This window comes from Prinia subflava, chromosome 5 (genome assembly GCF_021018805.1).
Source record: "Prinia subflava isolate CZ2003 ecotype Zambia chromosome 5, Cam_Psub_1.2, whole genome shotgun sequence".
NCBI lineage: Eukaryota > Metazoa > Chordata > Aves > Passeriformes > Cisticolidae > Prinia > Prinia subflava.
Window position 1 is genome coordinate 6,958,851 of NC_086251.1, and position 17,353 is coordinate 6,976,203.

General features: G+C 41.3%; 1 protein-coding gene across 2 annotated transcripts in view; it reads right to left on the reverse strand.

The window, feature by feature from the left end:
- The window catches only part of PARVA (parvin alpha), a 62,277-nt gene that overhangs the window by 16,031 nt on the left and 28,893 nt on the right, over positions 1 to 17,353 (reverse strand). For both annotated transcript variants that reach the window (XM_063397910.1, XM_063397911.1), the window contains exons 2-6: positions 7,007 to 7,096; positions 6,836 to 6,906; positions 6,119 to 6,221; positions 3,923 to 4,063; positions 1,673 to 1,788 (exon numbers count right to left, since the gene is read on the reverse strand). In XM_063397910.1, the coding sequence (XP_063253980.1) occupies positions 1,673 to 1,788; positions 3,923 to 4,063; positions 6,119 to 6,221; positions 6,836 to 6,906; positions 7,007 to 7,096 (521 nt within the window). The remainder of the gene's footprint in view (positions 1 to 1,672; positions 1,789 to 3,922; positions 4,064 to 6,118; positions 6,222 to 6,835; positions 6,907 to 7,006; positions 7,097 to 17,353) is intronic.

Sequence of the window (17,353 nt, forward strand, 5' to 3'; positions counted from 1 at the left end):
TTCCTTCACAGAATGCGTGAGTGTTTAGAACATGGAGTGTGCAAGTCTGACCACTAAATTAGGTGTTTAGTTGTTGATGGTTGATTAAAACTCTCGTGAGTTCAAAGGGTACACAATGTATGATATAAAATCAGTCCCATAGGATGTGAACGATTTAAAAAATAAAAATGAAAACCTCACCCACTATAAAATAAAAACGAGATATGTCTCAAATAATCACAGGAAATATATTGGCCCCCACCCTCTCTTAATAAGAAGCAGCAGAGCTCTGGAGTTCCACTTGGCTTTCACCAAGGTCAGGGTCTGCAGGACAAAATCTCCCTCAGCATTACTTGGATGTTATTTTGGTGCAACTCCTTTCCCTGCAAACCACTGGCGCCTGAGCTGCAGCTGTGTAACTAAGAGTGAGCCAGATTCTCCCACCACTTATTGTTTTAAATTGCTTTATCTGTACTGACTTCAGTAGATTGGCTGTTGAACTACATTAGCCTGTTTAACAAGAGGACAATTATGCCCACTGATTTCAACTGGAATTTTGTCTGGAGGTATGGAATGACAGCAGAGGTTCTGGTTCTTTCTTTCAGGACTGTGTTATTTTTCTCATTTAGTTTTTCATCATAAAGATGCTCTGCTCACTGTACTCCAGATTTCTTAAACTGGTTTTGGTGGAACTTTGAGATAAACCAGTATAAATAATACATTTATAATAGCCAAAGGAACAGCTTTTTTGAAGCCTTAGACACATAAGTGCAGATTCTCAGGAATTCTCCATCATCTGTAGAGAAACTCATGAAGCAGAATCTGAGTCAATGAGTCACTACCAGACATCAGTGATACATTTACCAGAGACTCTCTCTCAGATTTCTCCCTAAGTTACAAAACTTATCCTATTTGCATTCTAGAAGAGAGAATATTTACTTTCTCAGATCTGTCTCACATATTTTCAGCCACACAAAACTTGAGGAATAGCTCTTGCAACCAGTTACTTCAGGGTAACATCAGTTAAAAGACATAAATAAAGACAGTTGCAGTGTGAAAAATAAAGGCAAAGTTAATTGGAGAGAAAGAAAAGCAGATTAAAAGGGAAGAGGCCAAATAAGATAGAGAAAGCACAAGTTCAACTGAAAGAAAAATGATGAACAGAAAAACATGATGAGTTTGAATAGATGAGGCTCTAATAAGGACACTGACAAAAGATTTAGTTGATGGGGATTTTTTTGCATGCTTTTGAGAAAACCAACACTGTAATCAGACTAAATTAGCATGCACAGGGCTGAAAAAGAATAGTTAGTCACCTAACATGAATGTGACTAATAAACAGTGACAATTCATCATTCAGTGCCAAGAATTATTTGAATCTCTACACAACTGAGAAGAGCGTCAAAAAACGGGGAAAATACTAATTCTAGAGATCATACTGGGTGATAAACACATTCCAACAATCACAATGTTTCATATATTTTTAATGTCACAGTCTGGCCACTTCACAGGCAAAGGAAGATATTGTGAGCCACAGCTCAAATTGGGAAAGCACTCGTGCCTTTTTCTGGTTGAAGCACGGTCAGCAGGGAAGATGCACACGCATGCCCACCCAGCCAGAAACTCCAGATGCATTTTTCAAGAAACCCCTCAGCCAACTTCACAACACAAGAGCTGTTTGAGCCTCTCTTACCTGCACAACGACCACCTGAATGGACACGTGGTCAGGGAGTCGGATTGGTGCACGAAAATACTGAGATAATGCAACCAGAAGATGAAGTATGGCCACGAGGCTTTTCGCATGAACAGCTGAAGCAGACATTAAAAGCACAAGTTACAAACTGCAAAGCGACTAGGGCACAGATTTTCACTTCTGCTTAGGATGTAGGGGTTATGGGACTCTTTTCCTCTTGCCACCTGGAGCCAAGGGGCACCTTTAAGGCATCCCATCTGTAGTGGTCTCCTGCAAGACATGTCAGCACCAACGTGCTGCTCCTTGCAACACGTCTGGATGCCACAGGCCTGTGGAGATGGAAATCTAAAGCTAATCCAAAAGCCAGGTTTTATGTACAACAGTTTAAGTGCTGCCTCTGCATTCTCCTTGCCTCTCTTTTATTCCCTTTATTTCAATAAGGATTTATGGACTATCAGAAAGATATTTTTGTACTCATAACATGCACTTATTCATTTTTAAGTGTCACAATGTCTGCAGGATGATAAACGAGCCTGTTTTGGCGCAAGCCTTAAGCAATAACTTATTAAACTCAATGACTCAAACATTCCTCAAGAAGTTCTAGTTCTGTTATTGAAGCTTTTTTGCAGCAGGTTTCATACACGGGTAGTTAACACTAACACAACTTACAAGACATCAAAAGCCAAACTGTAGGAGATCCTTGATCAAGTACCAAACCATTGGCACGAATGTGGGTAATTTCCAATCCTTATTATTGCCTTTCTTATTCTTTTCTATTTGGTTTTTGCCTTCCCCAGAGTAGTATTCCTAAAAGATCTTTGACACTGCAGTGCTCTTAGGTTTTTTTTTAATTTGAACTAATCATTAGTACTACCTTACTGCACTGCTGAAACACTAGTTGAGATTCACTACAATAACCTTCTTCATAATCTTGCAGTGCAAGTCTCAGCTATGCCATGGAGATAGACATTCATATAAAACGTGGCCTTGCTGGCACATGCTGCTGGAGTGCCCATGGTCAGGGATGAGGTGCTTTAGCAGAACAAAGATGTCTGTCTGTCTGTCTACCACCCGTGTGTGCTACAGCTGGGCCCAGCTGCTGCTCTCTGTCTCTATTCCAGCTCTAAAACACATGTAAAACATTAAATTAAAACTAGAAGTTAAATTGTCAGGCCACTCCATACACCCCTCCTCCAGCTGCATAACAGAGAATGGAAAGAAAACAACCCGGGGGAGGTTGAAAAAAGAAGGGGACAAAAAATTCAGCAGGACTACAGAAAGGGGAAAGTCAAATGACCAAATGTTCACTCTTCCCCCCTTGAGATATTTCTCTCCTTCTTACTAATTTGTTGTGAATGGAACAGGATACAAAAGTGCTCAGCACAAGACAGGTACAGGAGACAGGGAAAACGTGATGTACTGGTCAAGGTATTCAGCAGCATGAAATGATTCTGAAAGCCAAACCTGAAACAGATTAAGAGGCCTGATTTTCTATAACTGATAACCTGCTTTCTGCAGTACATATCCACTAAAGTGTCTTGTGTGGGTCACTGAGGGTACTGCTCTTAGATGCTGCTGTGTTCATTCTTAATGCAATAGAACAAGAAGGGCACAGAACTAGTCTTGACGAGAGTTTTGTAATCAAAACTAGTGGTTCAGACTTAGCCTGAAATGATCAGAAATTACTGCATTTCTGCAGGTACTTGCCTGTTTCAACAGGTCAGTTTAGCAACACAAAACTTAAGTTGGCATGCACATGGACTTTGGAGCAATTCCATAAAGAATTAAGGGTAACAGAAAAGATTCCTCTGAAATCAATAAATGCTGGATCAGTATGTGATATTTAGAGGCAGGCTGTGTCTGATACACATTTTTTGAATATCTATGTTGCAAATTTCACACAGAGTTCTAGGACCTAACTCTCCTTCTGTCCATCTACTGCATTTCTGCAGGTACTTTCCTGTTTCAACAAGCCAATTTAGCAGCACAAAGCTTAAGCTGGCATGCACGTGGACTCCAGAGCAAAGCCACCACACTTGGACAGACTTTGAGAAGACAGCTCACTGAAATTTAAGGCTGAGCACCAGTAAAGAGGGTAGAGTGGCACATCTGGAAGTGCCCTTCAGAGCAGCTCCTACCATAAATCCCAGGTTTCAGTCCTCCCTTACCATTGGACTTTTCAGAATTCCAGACAGCACCTACAAACCCCCAGCTGTCAACACAGGAGAGTGCAGCAAACACAAAACTTACAGTCAACATTCCACTTAATGCTTCTTGGAGGGAGTTTAAGGGTTTCATTGATCTTTTCAAGCACTGTCTGTAGCTTCTGTTTCTGAGCAATTTCGGACTGAGTAACTTCTGCAACATTCAGCTTCTCACTTTCAAGCTTCTCTGAAGTGACAGAATTAAAAATGGAGGGAAAACAATTGTCAGCTCCACGAAGAACACAAAGACGTTCCATACACCCAGAGGTACATTCAGGAGACATCAGACTTCCTAATTTTCTATCTAAGGTTTTTTCCAGAGTCACTTTCCCTCCACACTTCTGAGCTCCTAAAGATAAGCTCACATTTTTCCTTAAATTACACACTGACAAGGGGAAGGCCAAGTACTGCTCTATGCCACACCACTGGCTAACAAACATTTGCTACAACTCCCTTTGGGGAGCACCAGACTTGGAGGTAAGGCCCATTAGTTCCATTGCTGCTGGATAAAGGTTATTCTGCATGGAAGTGGCTTGTACAAAAACAGACACCAACTTTAAGATTTATTTCATCAGTCTCAGCCTCCCAGCTTCTACCTCAGATGCAGGAGATAAAAATTTTACTTGGTCTATCAGTGATAAAACTGAAGTGATTCCATATTCACAGAGGAAGAGGATGCATCAAAGAAAGGTAAACAAGCTTTCATGGAAACAACTAAAACCTCAGGCAATTTCCCTCTATGAAACCACATGCATTTTCTGCACTCAAAATTTGCAGTAGATTTTAAAATACTTTGTGAATTGGTTTGTTACAATTAGTACAGTTGTGTATATATATATATATCTATGTATATATCTATATAGATATAGATATAGATATATATGTGTCCATGGTTTATTGTTTACCCTTAAAGAGTAAGCAAAGAAAATATAGCAGCTCCCTGGTGAAACAAAATGCTCAGTCACTTATTAATTTACTTCTACAAAAGAGTATCTTGTTAAGAGGTATCTTATTTGGTAAAAGCTGATCTTGTTCCCATCAAAGCCAACTGAGTATCTTCCCAAAGGGAGTGAGCCTAAACTACCAGCCTAAGAGCTGCTACCTCCTAATCCAGCCTAAGAAACTGCTATCTCCTAATCCTGCCTAAGAGCTGCTATCTCCTAATCCATCCTAAGAGACTGCTATCTCGTAATCCAGCTGTCTCCCAGTCCTGCCTAAGAGCTGCTATCTCCGCAGATTTCTTGCACCTCCTCAGAAATCAGCTTGTGCATAGTCGCACCACAAGACCGAAGATTTAGTGAGCAGAGACCTGATCCACAAGGAATTAAGGGTAAAGGAAAAGATTCCTCTGAAATCAATAAATGCTGGATCAGTACATGAATATTTAGAGTCAGGCTGTGTCTGATACACATTTTTTGAATTTTGGGTGAAGTCACTGGAGGTCTGCCCACAACAATCCAATTGCTCAGTCTGGGCATATCGAGTCCATCACAATGTATTCAATGGTTTAACCATTAATAGAAGGGAATAGTCTGTGAAGTCTTTATTAGAAGTGCTCACATGATGTTTCAAGATTCATTTAGGATACTGGAAAGAAATTTACTGGCGATTTTATGAGCTGTAATAACAAAGAAAATTACTTTCAAGCCAACAGTCTAAAAAGCACGTGCCAACTCTGCATTAGCAGTTTCTTTTCTCTATCTGTTTCTCAGCTGAAGCTCAGTTTGCAGTCCACTGGGCACCATTACCTCAGTTATGTTAAAAGCCAGACATCAAACCAGAAAAAATTCCAACTTTCCAGAGGAACCTTGCAATGTGAATAAACTGCACCGTGGGACGAGCAGAGATTAAAAACATCCACCATGGTACTGAGAATGCCCTTGCCTTCAAACTCACTTTCCACTTGTAACACGGTGAAGTTTGTGCAGCCCATGTGCAGATAATAAATTTAACTGGAGTGAATACTGCTGCCAAGACAAGAGCCCTCCCTCTGCAGCACCCCAGGTAGGCTTTGTGCTGCTCCCATCAGCTGCAGAGCACCGCACACTGCACTGCAGCCACGAGGGCTGTGCATACAGCCCACTGCTCAGGGGTCTCACAACACAATTTTTACATCACTTAGTGGCATAAGTGTAAGATGATACCAAGGTTTCTCGGCAGGAACAAGACAAAGGGCTTAGGGCAAAGAAAATCCACTTATTGACAAAGTGCCTCAATGCTGTGCACGTGTATTTTTTCTTACCAAATAATTTCTGCAAGACTTGTCCATCATACAGGTCTTCAGCCAAGTCCTTCACAATAATCCTCTCTCCTACCAACACATCATTAATCCAGTCAATTAATACCTACGTGGGAAACACAAATTTGGCAGCATTACACACTATTCATTTGCAATTTAAAACACATGTCATTTTTCTTAGCAGAAGGAATACAAAAGCTGCAGTGGCTCAACGTACAGTCTGACATACCTTCAGGAGCAAACAGGAAAGACTCAGGAAGGACTCATCTGAGGTGGCTGTGCCAATGCACCACAAGGTCTAGACAAACACTAACTGATGCAGTGTCTTCTGGAGTGAAATCTTTCCCTTGCTTTCAGTAGTATTTTAACATCTTATTGTGAAGCAAAGGGTGCTGAAGTTGATTTTAATGAAGCGTCCTGCTAAAAGTTCTAACCCCAAGAATCACAAAGACAAGGGAAAGTCAGTGTGATCTTAGACTGAGGGTCGGATGGGACTGAGGATCTGGACTCAGGATTTTAACAGAAATTTTTAAGTCTCCCTGTGCCACATCTAGAGAAAGATACTGCCACAAACGACCTCCTCATTTCACTGGGATGTACGTGCCACGTGGTTTCAAAGAATTAAGATCTAACTAGCTTTGAAAGGTTCAAGTGAAAGAGGCAGGGAAGGCATTAAAAAATAGTTCTACTTTGCTGAGAGGGTTTACATGCTTTCATTACCTTCATTAGTTCTTGTAATTTTGGATCATTTCTTGAATTTGGATCCACCATTGTTCGGACTTCATTTTCCTCTGGAAGGTTTAAAAGAAAAAACATTAGAAACTATCCCAGGCACAGCACTTCATTTTACATCAAGCTTTCATGTGCAGATGTAAAATTGTTGTGAATTACCTAGCATAGTGTCCTCGGGGTCTAGTTCGAATGGAATGGGACTGAGAGGTAAGTTAATGGCATTTATTCCTTCTTCCTGTAATTCAGACACTAGGAAATAAAAAAAAAGAAAAGCTTGGTCAAATTTCAGTTTAATTTTACTTACTATTTCACTCTCACTGAAAGTAGCATTAATTGTCTTAATTTCTTTATAAGAACATGACTCTATTAGATAAGCCACCGGGTGTAATTACAGCAATAAAGTTAACCTAACAAAAATGGGAGGCCCAGCCAACAAACTTTTACTTGTATGAGTACATTTTTCATGGATAATGGTGCTGGAACCAATGCAATTACCTCAAATCTTTTCCAGGATATGCCCCAATGTCCTTAACATTTTTAAAAGGCCCACTTGCATGTTAATGGTCCTGACATTTTAACACTAATGAATCATTTCAGCTGAGGGACATGGTTATTGCTCTCAGTCTGTCACCTGTGGCTCTGGAGATGCTCCAAGTTCAGCTCCTTGGGAAGAGCTGGTGTGGCTGTGTACCCAGCCAGGCTGAGGAACTATTCTGGGCTGAGGGTGCAGCAGCAGCACACAGCACATTCTGCTCTCCAGGATGCTGGTGGAGCTGGAGCAGGCTGCAGGATGCTTCTGGCCTTGTTCCTGGCCCTTCCTCAGCAGAAACCGCAGCAGCAGGACACAGTGTAGGATGATGAACCCTTGGAAGTGTTGCCTTAGTGTAGAGTTGACTCAGGTTGAGAAAGAACTTGGACATGGGAATGGGGAAGTAATCCCAGACCCCACAGTTTGGAGATGCTAGCAGTTGTCAGGAAATACGGACAAGGTCTTACTCAGCCAAAATCCCCAAATTCTACAAAAATCAATGTTCTTGAGAAGAAAAGACCAGAGAAAGAAGATCCAGAGAAGATCCAGAGAAGTGGTGTGAAGGGAAGCCTGTCACTTGTCCTGTACCCTGGAACAGGCCAGAGCCACTTTGTTCATTCCTCTGGATGACCTAAACTTTAACAGGTTGCAAAGACAAAACCCTTCCTTCACTGCCCAAATGTGCCTCCCTAACAGAGGGCAAGAGACCCCAACAAGCCAACACACACTCCTGTGCTGAGGAAGAACTCCCAGCATGGGCAGGGAGGGAACCAGAGCGGGGATCACACAAGTTTGTACCTTGCTTTGTGAACAAGAAATCAGTGCAAAGCTGATTTACAAACCAGGAGAGGGGCTTGCTGTCTTATCCATGACCAGTAAGGTTGCTTTGACCACTCAATTTCCAGTGCACACACCTTTAACAGAACTGGTTGTCAGGTATCTGTTCCAGTCAGAGCTTAAACTTAAACAACTTAATCCAACAATCCTACATATGGCCTAAAGGTTCAGGCAGTTGTCCACACCTTCTGACACAGACTGAAATACCTGACTTATGTGCAGATGCAAGATTCACCATCCAACAATTCAGATTTACCAGCTGATGCTTTCCTCAGTTTATTCTGAAAATTACAGAGGCAATTTGGTTTCTAAGAAAACAGAGAAGTACTCTAAAGATCTTCTGTTTTGTCTCTGCCCTCGTGGCTGCCTCATAAGTTCACTTTTGGAAGTTTCACCTCTGTGCCTGAATTTCCTTGATGCAATAAGTACAGCTAAATTCACATGCACACCATGATCATCAGTCAGCTGGTGTGATAACAGGACTTAGAAATTCCCAAATATTTTCTGCGCTTCATGAAATGTTTTGTGGTCTGCTAGACGAAATGTTTCTGTGCATGCTTCAAGAATCTGTGTAGCTGCATTCAAGCATCTATGTAAGACTCGCAGCAATAATGGCTGCTAGAATGTTTATCACAAAAATAACTCTGAAAAATCCACTGCCTTCAAACCTGAAACCATAACTTCCCTCCATACACTCACCCTGCTTAAGTATCTGTAACATACAAATACTGAGCAGCTCTGAAGAGTAGTAAAACAACGTTGACAAGAATAGTTCCCTGGATTGTTGTATATTCTATAAAACTGATGGCTGAAAGCAAGGGACCAAATTAATCCCTCATGTAACTCCACTGAGTTCTGAGGAGTTATAGCAAGGATGAAGTTGGTCTAGCATGTACAATCTTGGGAACTGCTTGCACTTAATGGCAATTGTTGAAACTTCTAGCACTCCTTAGAGAAAATCACTGTTGGTTTTATTAACCTTTTGATCTTTTTTTAATTTTTTTTTTCAAAACAGTTATGGGCATAAAAATTTCAGTGGGTAGAAAACTTCCCAGTGGAGGTCTTTCTGCTCTGAAATGTTTAGCTCATGGAGGACTTCTGCACAAAGCTCCCTAGGCAGAAAATGGGGGATTTTTTCACATCACTCCCCAGGGGGAGCATAGAAAATAAAATCTATTCAAGCCGAGTGCCCACACTGAGCTCCCCTGTCCCAAAGGGCTCTGCTCGGGTGAGACACACTGCAGAAAGCAGTCAGCTCATTTTCCAAGTGAGGGGCAGTAATGAAAGCTTTTGGTTCCTCTCTTCAGAGAGCAGCCCACTGGCACAGCTTGCTGACAAGTCTCCCAGGAGACTGAGTGGACCTTTCAAGGTTGAAGGTCAGGTAAGGAATTCTTTACAAGGCCCACTGAGCCTTGCCATACCTGTCCTCTGACGTGCACAACATTCTACCCTTAATAACATGACCTCCATCGTATTCTCAGAGAAAAAAAGAGAAAGCAAACAAACCCCTGCCACATCTTTGCGTGAAAAGGGAACATAAAACACAAATAAGATGATAATAAATATACATGGGGAACTAAAACATTGACGTGTTCTAGAATGCAAGTGTTATATTTATTGCACAGCAGGGGCTAAGCTCTGCTTTCTGTACGCTGCTGTAAGCACAGACATTTGGCACACCTGCCAGTGCTATTTGCAGAACTTACCCCCACACCTCCACATGATCCAAAGATCCCAGATGGATCCAGTTTTCCTCCCCAGGCTCTGCATTCTGCAGAGCATTCCCAGGCTGGTATTAGTGCCATAACAAAGGGTCCTCCTGCCCTCCTGTCCCCCACAAGCACAAAACATGATGGAGAAACCCTGAGCCTGACAGAATCTTTTTCATTTCTTTCCCAACACTGAAGAGCAAAGATTTAACTGCAGGTTAGTAATACTACTAAATGGAGCAGGTAAGCACATGCATGATATCAAGCTGTATGTAAACTGAGAGAAAATATATTGTGTAGTATAGCCTCACTTTCTAAGAATTTCCATCAAAAAATACCATGACAAATCACTACTATACACTTAGGTGTTTGTAGAGCAACCACAAATATGTGATTGAGGTTAAGAGTTTGCATACCACAGTTTCAGTAGAGGAGTCCATTTTTCAGCTGCTTTTCATTAATTTGTTTTAATTAATTTTCATGGAAATCACTTCAGCAACTTAGTATTTTAATAAAAAGAAAGAACACAGGATTGGGGCAATTTTTGCAGCAGCTGAAATTAACATAATATAATCTAATTTCTTGAAATACTTTGAGGAATGGCTTTGGAGCATCAGAAAGAGCTGCAATCAGAGCCTTACAGTATAAAGCTCCAGGGAGGGAGGAAGGGATGGAATGTACCTGCAGCAGCTCATCTCTACCACACAGGCTGCCAGGAGCCAGAGCAGGGCACTGGGAGCTGTGGCAGCTCCTGTGAAGGGCAGCACCCAGAGTTGTGTGCTTGGCCACTGGACAAGCCCAGCAATTAGAGCTAAGACCCCTTTGTGTTCTCACCCTCTGCTGTGACCCAGATCCAGCCCAGCTCATCAGCTCCTGCAGCGCTTGTGCTCATCCTGCTGATATTGGGAAGATCAGGGACTTCATTCCTTTGGGTATGACAGCAAAATCCAGTCCTTCAGGGATTTTTTTCAGTAACCATGCTGAGTGGAACTGGGTGGATGCACTTTTACAGCAAGACCCTGAAAAGCAACAGCTACATCCGAGCCAGACAAGTCTCTGTGCATTGGCAACGAGAAAGTCCCAGTTTTAACTCAGGATGAGGAATGGACATTTCTGCTCAGATTTCTGATTCAGCTCCACGTGCCAAATTTCTTATGATGTAATCAAGTGCAACTCCACTGCTATCAGCTGTCAACAGACTTCCTCCCATCATGCCAGCACCAAATTTGGCCCCAGAGCCGGGGAGCCCGCGAGCCTCTATCAACAGCAACTCCAGCAGCTATTTTAAGCTGGATGGAATTCTTACTGTTTTAGATGCTCTAGGATTACGAGGTCATAAACCTATGCTATCAAATGCAGGCGTGTGCTCCGAGCCAGAGCCTGCCCTGTGATGTGTGCATCCATCTGCCATTGGAGCTGCACATCTGAGAGTAGAGCGCTGCCCATACGGTTCAAATTGCCTTAATTCCTCCAGTGCATGCAGCCTGTTGCTCCACATTGTATTTATTAGACAGCTTCATTTGGGTTTTTTACTCGTTTATTTTGTGTGCTGAAGGCTTTTTGCTGCCCTATTTAGTATTCAGGGCTTAGAGTTATTCTGATTTGAATGAAACACATCTCATTATTTAACTGAGCTCAGCAATGCCACATCACCCAGTGCACTCTCTGTGGTTTAGATGTATTTTATATCCATCTGAAGAATCATGAAACAAACACAGCAAGATGCAGAGTAAAACATCCTCTCCTCTGAGTGCTGCAGCCGTGTCTTCCCCCATGTAACTGGTTCTGTACTTACAAAATTAAAATTACTGAAGTGCTACGACAGGAACGGATGAATTCTGAAAATCTGTGATTAACCAGAACCAAACCATAATTTTGGAGGAGCACAATGTCACACTGCTTCTAACCTCAATCTTTCAAATCCAGGAGGTTTAGATAGATATACACCCACATATACACCTACAGACATATATACATACATAATATTTCTGCAAGTCTTTAATTGCCTTTCTTTCTCTAGCATAAAGGTTTTCCATTCAAGCTCTTCATAATTTTTAAAGTTTCACGTACATTGGGTTGGGATTTTTTTGTTGTTGGGTGTTTTGCTTTGTTTTATTTTTGTGGAATCTGAGATTTGCTGACATTCATATGACTCCAAGAGTTTAAGCTTTCTATAAGAAAGTCAAAATTGACCTGATATTTTAAATTGCTACAGTAGGCAGCAGCTTTACATGCCATGTCTCTATCTTAAGCTATTTTTTCCTGGAACAAGCACCATTTGGAAGGCTAGCTGCAGACATCATATTGCCAGAATAACCCCAGATATTTGTATGTATGCCCACTTTCAAACATGCATGCCTATGCAACATACATTTAGATATGTAGCCAGAAATGACAGCCAGATTAGAAAAATGCTGATTTTCACCACGAAATGCCTTTACTGCTCTCGTATAAGACATACACTCAATTATAGCCCAGCCAAATTTAGATTAATTGGGTTTTGGTTTCACATTCCCTGTATCGGGTGCAAATTTCTGGTCCATGCCCATGACCTTGATGGTTTGCTTTTGTAAGCACTCGTGCACAACAGCAGCTTTAGTTCTTCCAGTGCCTTGATAGCCTCTAATGCAGACTTGAGTGTAAATGACTGTATCCACACAGATCTCAGTGGATTTGTGCTGATTTATTCCAGCTCACTGGCTCAGTGGGACTCCTCTTCCATCTCACATACTCCAGTTCTATAAACTGATATAATTCCAGTGGGGTAATTCTGGATTTGTATTGGTAAACGAGAAAACTGACCAAAATTACTTAAGACAGCTAGGGAATGAGAGAAAAAAAAGCAAAAACATTTTCAAAAAGTCATAGTTCAGGCTTTTTACAGGATTATACTCTTTAGTCAAGCAAACTTACATAATTGCTTTCTGGGCTACCTATCCAAAATGTTAATTTCTAATACTTGTGCATGTGCATCTTATCCGTCCACAAAAGGAAAAGAAAATATTAATCTAAAATAGTACTGCCTAATTTTCTGGAATACATAATTCATTAAACATGGGCTCTGGCAGCTCAACTTCAACTCCAAAACAAAAGAAATCCACACAAAAGACAATAAATCTGCATTACACATGGTACTAAAATGATCCAATGGATTTATAGATGTTTACAAGTTTGCAGAGTGTGACACAGCGTCCACCAGAAATTTGATATTCACAGCACAAAACATCATAAACATATGTCTGCAACTACAAAAGGGCCTTTTTATGTGGGGATCATTGTTAAAATTGTCTTCAGAACATAAACCTTAAGTTGTAAATGCTACTCCCCATTTATTCTCCAAGACATAACAAATGAGGGAAGAAAAGCAGAGATATGTTTGTAATTGAAAATGTTTCTCAGGAAATGATCTGTACAGGAACATCATTCTCATTCCATTAACTGCTGACTCCAAGCCAACCATTTGTAAAAGTAAATAAATATGCAAACTGGCTGACAACAATGTGCCTGCCTTTAATGTTTCTGCATTAGTACTCAGTCTCCAAAAAAGAATCTATTTTCTTTTCTCATTTCTCCATTAAACCAAACATGGCATGCACACAAAAGGAACAGGAGTAATGCTGTTCACAAAAAGAGATGGGAGAAATGCTATGATTTGATTTTCCTGTATGCAAAACAAATTAAATGCCTTTTGCCTTGAACTTTCTTTAAAGTCCAAAGCCACTCTCAAGTACCTCAGGGACTAGTTTGCTGCTCCTTTCTTTTTTTTTGCTATTGGCAGAGAAAAAAACCCTCCACAGACAGACAGATGTCTGGTCTGGGTAGGTAAAAAACAACAAATTAGGAAGCAAACTCAGTCCTTTTTTAAAAGAGTACGTGCGGGTCTCTTTTGCCAGCTTCATTAAGCCTTCCATGCTTTCACATTTCATTTGGGATGAAGGTTCTTTCTCAGAATTTCCCTCTAGTTTCTAAGACGCAGTAAGCGGTGAAGTGCCAAGCTAACACAGATGCCAGTCATTCCATTCATTCCTTCTACACATCCTCCCAATACATCTTTTAAAACATACAAGCAGTATCTGCAGATGTTTTGAAAAGCCTGTCACCCTACAGGAGTGTTTAAAACCCTACTGAAAAATCCCAAAAGGCAATTTTGGGAATACAGACAAGAGTTCAATTGATGTTGATTCTTATTCCCACTGAAGAACAAACCACGCATATGAGAAATGCCGTGACCATTCCAAGTTCTTATCAAAATGTGCCGTGTGGAATCTGATCCCAAAACAAACTCCAGAGAGCCTCAGACAATTTGCTAGGGTGCTTGTGCAACAGAAACACACAGGTTGTTACTGCACCTGGAACCCCTACATGCAAAATACTTTATTGAAACAAATCCTTTGACAGCAAAGGACTTTATGGAAACAAATCCTCTGACAGCTAAGGTTTCCAGCTTACTGAGCTATGTACTCAGAGAGCTCTGAACTGATTTACTGAGGGATCCCAGAATTACACAGAGTTCTTGGGGCCATACAGAGAAGGAGGGAAAGCATTTGTATCCTCTTTGCTGTCATTTTGATATTTCTCAAATCACAACAAATCTGCAGTAGCTAGATCCAGAAGAGAGGCAGACAGACCTCTGGGTGCAAGTGGAGGCAATTGTTCTTCTTACACGCCCACCAGCTTGCTGCAGCCATTTTTTCCAAACATTGTGGAGTGGAGAAGGAGATTTTATAGGGCTGACTTGCCTCATTTTGTGAATCACCCACCAGCTAAGAGCAGCTATTCCAACATCAACAAGAGGCGCTCATGCAGAGAAGACAAAACCAAGGATCTGTTCCAAAAAGTCTTTCCCAGCTCAACAAGTTCTAGCTATTCCTAAGAGAAAACCCAAAAATAGTTCTCAGGAATGTGAGGGCACACTAGTAGCAAGCTGAGGATTTCCTGAATTTCTTGCTCTTTTCTTCGTGTGTATATAAGCCTTGTTTTTGAAGGAGTTAGGTTAGAGAAACCCACTGCATCTCAGTAATTTAGATGAGTGCTTTTTCTTGAAAGAAATAGAAAAATTACTACTTCTAATGGAAAGGTAAAGATTCTCAGAGACCACAAATGGGTTTCTGTCACACATGGCCCCCATTTTCAAGCTGCATTTTCTAGAACTATTTGGGTTTTGAGATAAGCATCTCATAATCTTCAAGGAAAACTCTGTGAAAAAGGATCAAAAGATTTGTAATATGTGGCCAAGCAGTTCTACATCCCAGAAGGCAAAACCCCTCCAAACCCAAAACCACTTTAGTATCTTATGAGAGCTTCTCATGCTTCAAGATCTTTCTTTACTATCAAAATCAACCAGGATGAAGTTTGGGGTTGACACCACAGGCTGGAGAAGTAGCAAACACAAGAAAGATGGGATAAGAGTCACCTGAAGAAATACAAATAATAACGAATACAAATATGTAGATATACTACTTATTTGCAAAACTGCTAGTTTGCAGTCCATTCTTTGCTACCTTCTGTGTCAATCCTGAGTCTCTAACCATGGTTCTCAGATTCAGGAGCAGAATTGACTTGCAACATCTAATTCTGTCTTTCCCCTTATCTTTAAAGATTTTCAATTTCTTGCTATGTTTAATATTTGTGCTTAACACACAGATGGTTTCTCAAAGTCTCTGCAATATGTCCTAGGGAACTGAAGTTTGCAGTCAAGGACAGCATTGGGATCTAATTTGGGGACTGGGATCTAAAGACAGGCCTCCAACACGGCAAAAATAGGCTGTGGCTTTGGCTGGATCAAGAGAAACCCAGCTACATTCTGAAAGAAAAAGGGGTGGATTTGGCAAAAGGCAGCAAAATTAAACCTTAAAATGGAAGAAATATATCTTCTAACATCCTGAAGACCAAACTGCCCTTCAGGGTTCTCTTGGCCAACGTGGAGGTTAGTGTGCATTTGACAGCAGAAAAGCTTCGGGCTTTGACTGCCTCAGCAAGGACCTGAGAAAAGGGAAACTTCCTTCCCTGTCCTTATCTCATATGAGTGTGCATTATCAAGCTGCACAGCTGATGTGTGGAAGCCCCTCTGCTTTTCCCAGCCACGCAGCACTCAGGGCTAGTTCAGGGATAGGGCTGTGGAAATCCCTGGCTAAAGGGAGGACTTTGGTCAGCTGGCAAAAAGCACAGTGTGGGGTGATCAATAGTGTGGCTGTGCTATCCTCCTAAAACACATCTACACAAAAGTGTAAGATGATGATGATGCAAGACAGGACTTTGGTAACACAAACTAAAAATTGTGTTTGGCTTAGGAAAGCAGAATTTGTTCTCAATTTGCACAGGAAATAAATCAACACTTTCCGGCCTAGGTTTTCAAATCCCTTAATCAGAATTAATTCATTTAGCAGAAGAAAACAGCAGTATTCTCATTCTGCAGCATAGAAAAAAACCACAATTCTAGTTTAAGGAATACATCTACATGTTTCCTCTCTGGAGACAAAATGCACTTGTAAAATGGAAGCCTGGCACTTGAAATACAGCCTCAAAAGCTTGTCTCTCAGAGCAGACGGGAATACCTGTACCTCTTGCTTTCCAAACCTATATCACGGCAAAGAAAACACCCTTTTTTCCATATAAACCAGTAGTAATGATTTTCATCCAGCCCTGTGGCTTCCCTTCACAGGCCCTGCCTGGTACTCTCCGTGCATTCCTAATTTTGCTTATTTCCTTATAAAATCAAACAGCTGCTCCAACTTCCAAATGCCCTGCCTAGAACAAAGCCCCTCACTGCACTGTCCATCTGATGGGGGTGTTTCTGTGAGGTAAAGCCCCAGCTCTGAACTGCACATGCACTGCCACTGTCTCTTCCAAGAGATCTCCAACAAGCCGGAATTTCGGAGCAGCACTTGCTAGCACCTGTCAAGAGCTGTCAGACAAGGGGAACACCCCTGTGTGAACGTGTTAAATGCATTTCCTGGGTTGCTGTCATTGCCAATGAACAATTTCATCACGAGGAACAATCATACCAGCGGTACCTGTGGCTGTATTTCCTACTCTGCAGGTGCACATACCTAAACCTGCAGCTCGATCATCCACCTTATAAATAACCTCAAATGAGTTTTACTTCCTGGCACTAACACATTTGAAGTTTCCCCAAAATAATCTGCAGCCTTCAGCTTTGATGTCATAAGTGAGTTTGTGTTACTATTCCTCTTAGAAAGTGCAGAGTACCGTGAAGTTTTCCTTTTAATAAGCACGAATATTAAAACTTACTGACTGCATAATTCATAGTCCATTTGAAAATTGCTATCCCAAGCATGCTTTTGACTACAAATGACAACCTGCACTGAGTGGAAATTCAGCTGGTAAAAATCACTGTTTTCACACTGGAGCCAGTGTTACCCAAAGACTGCATTTGTACCAAACTGAAGCTCACAGAAACACATAATCTTA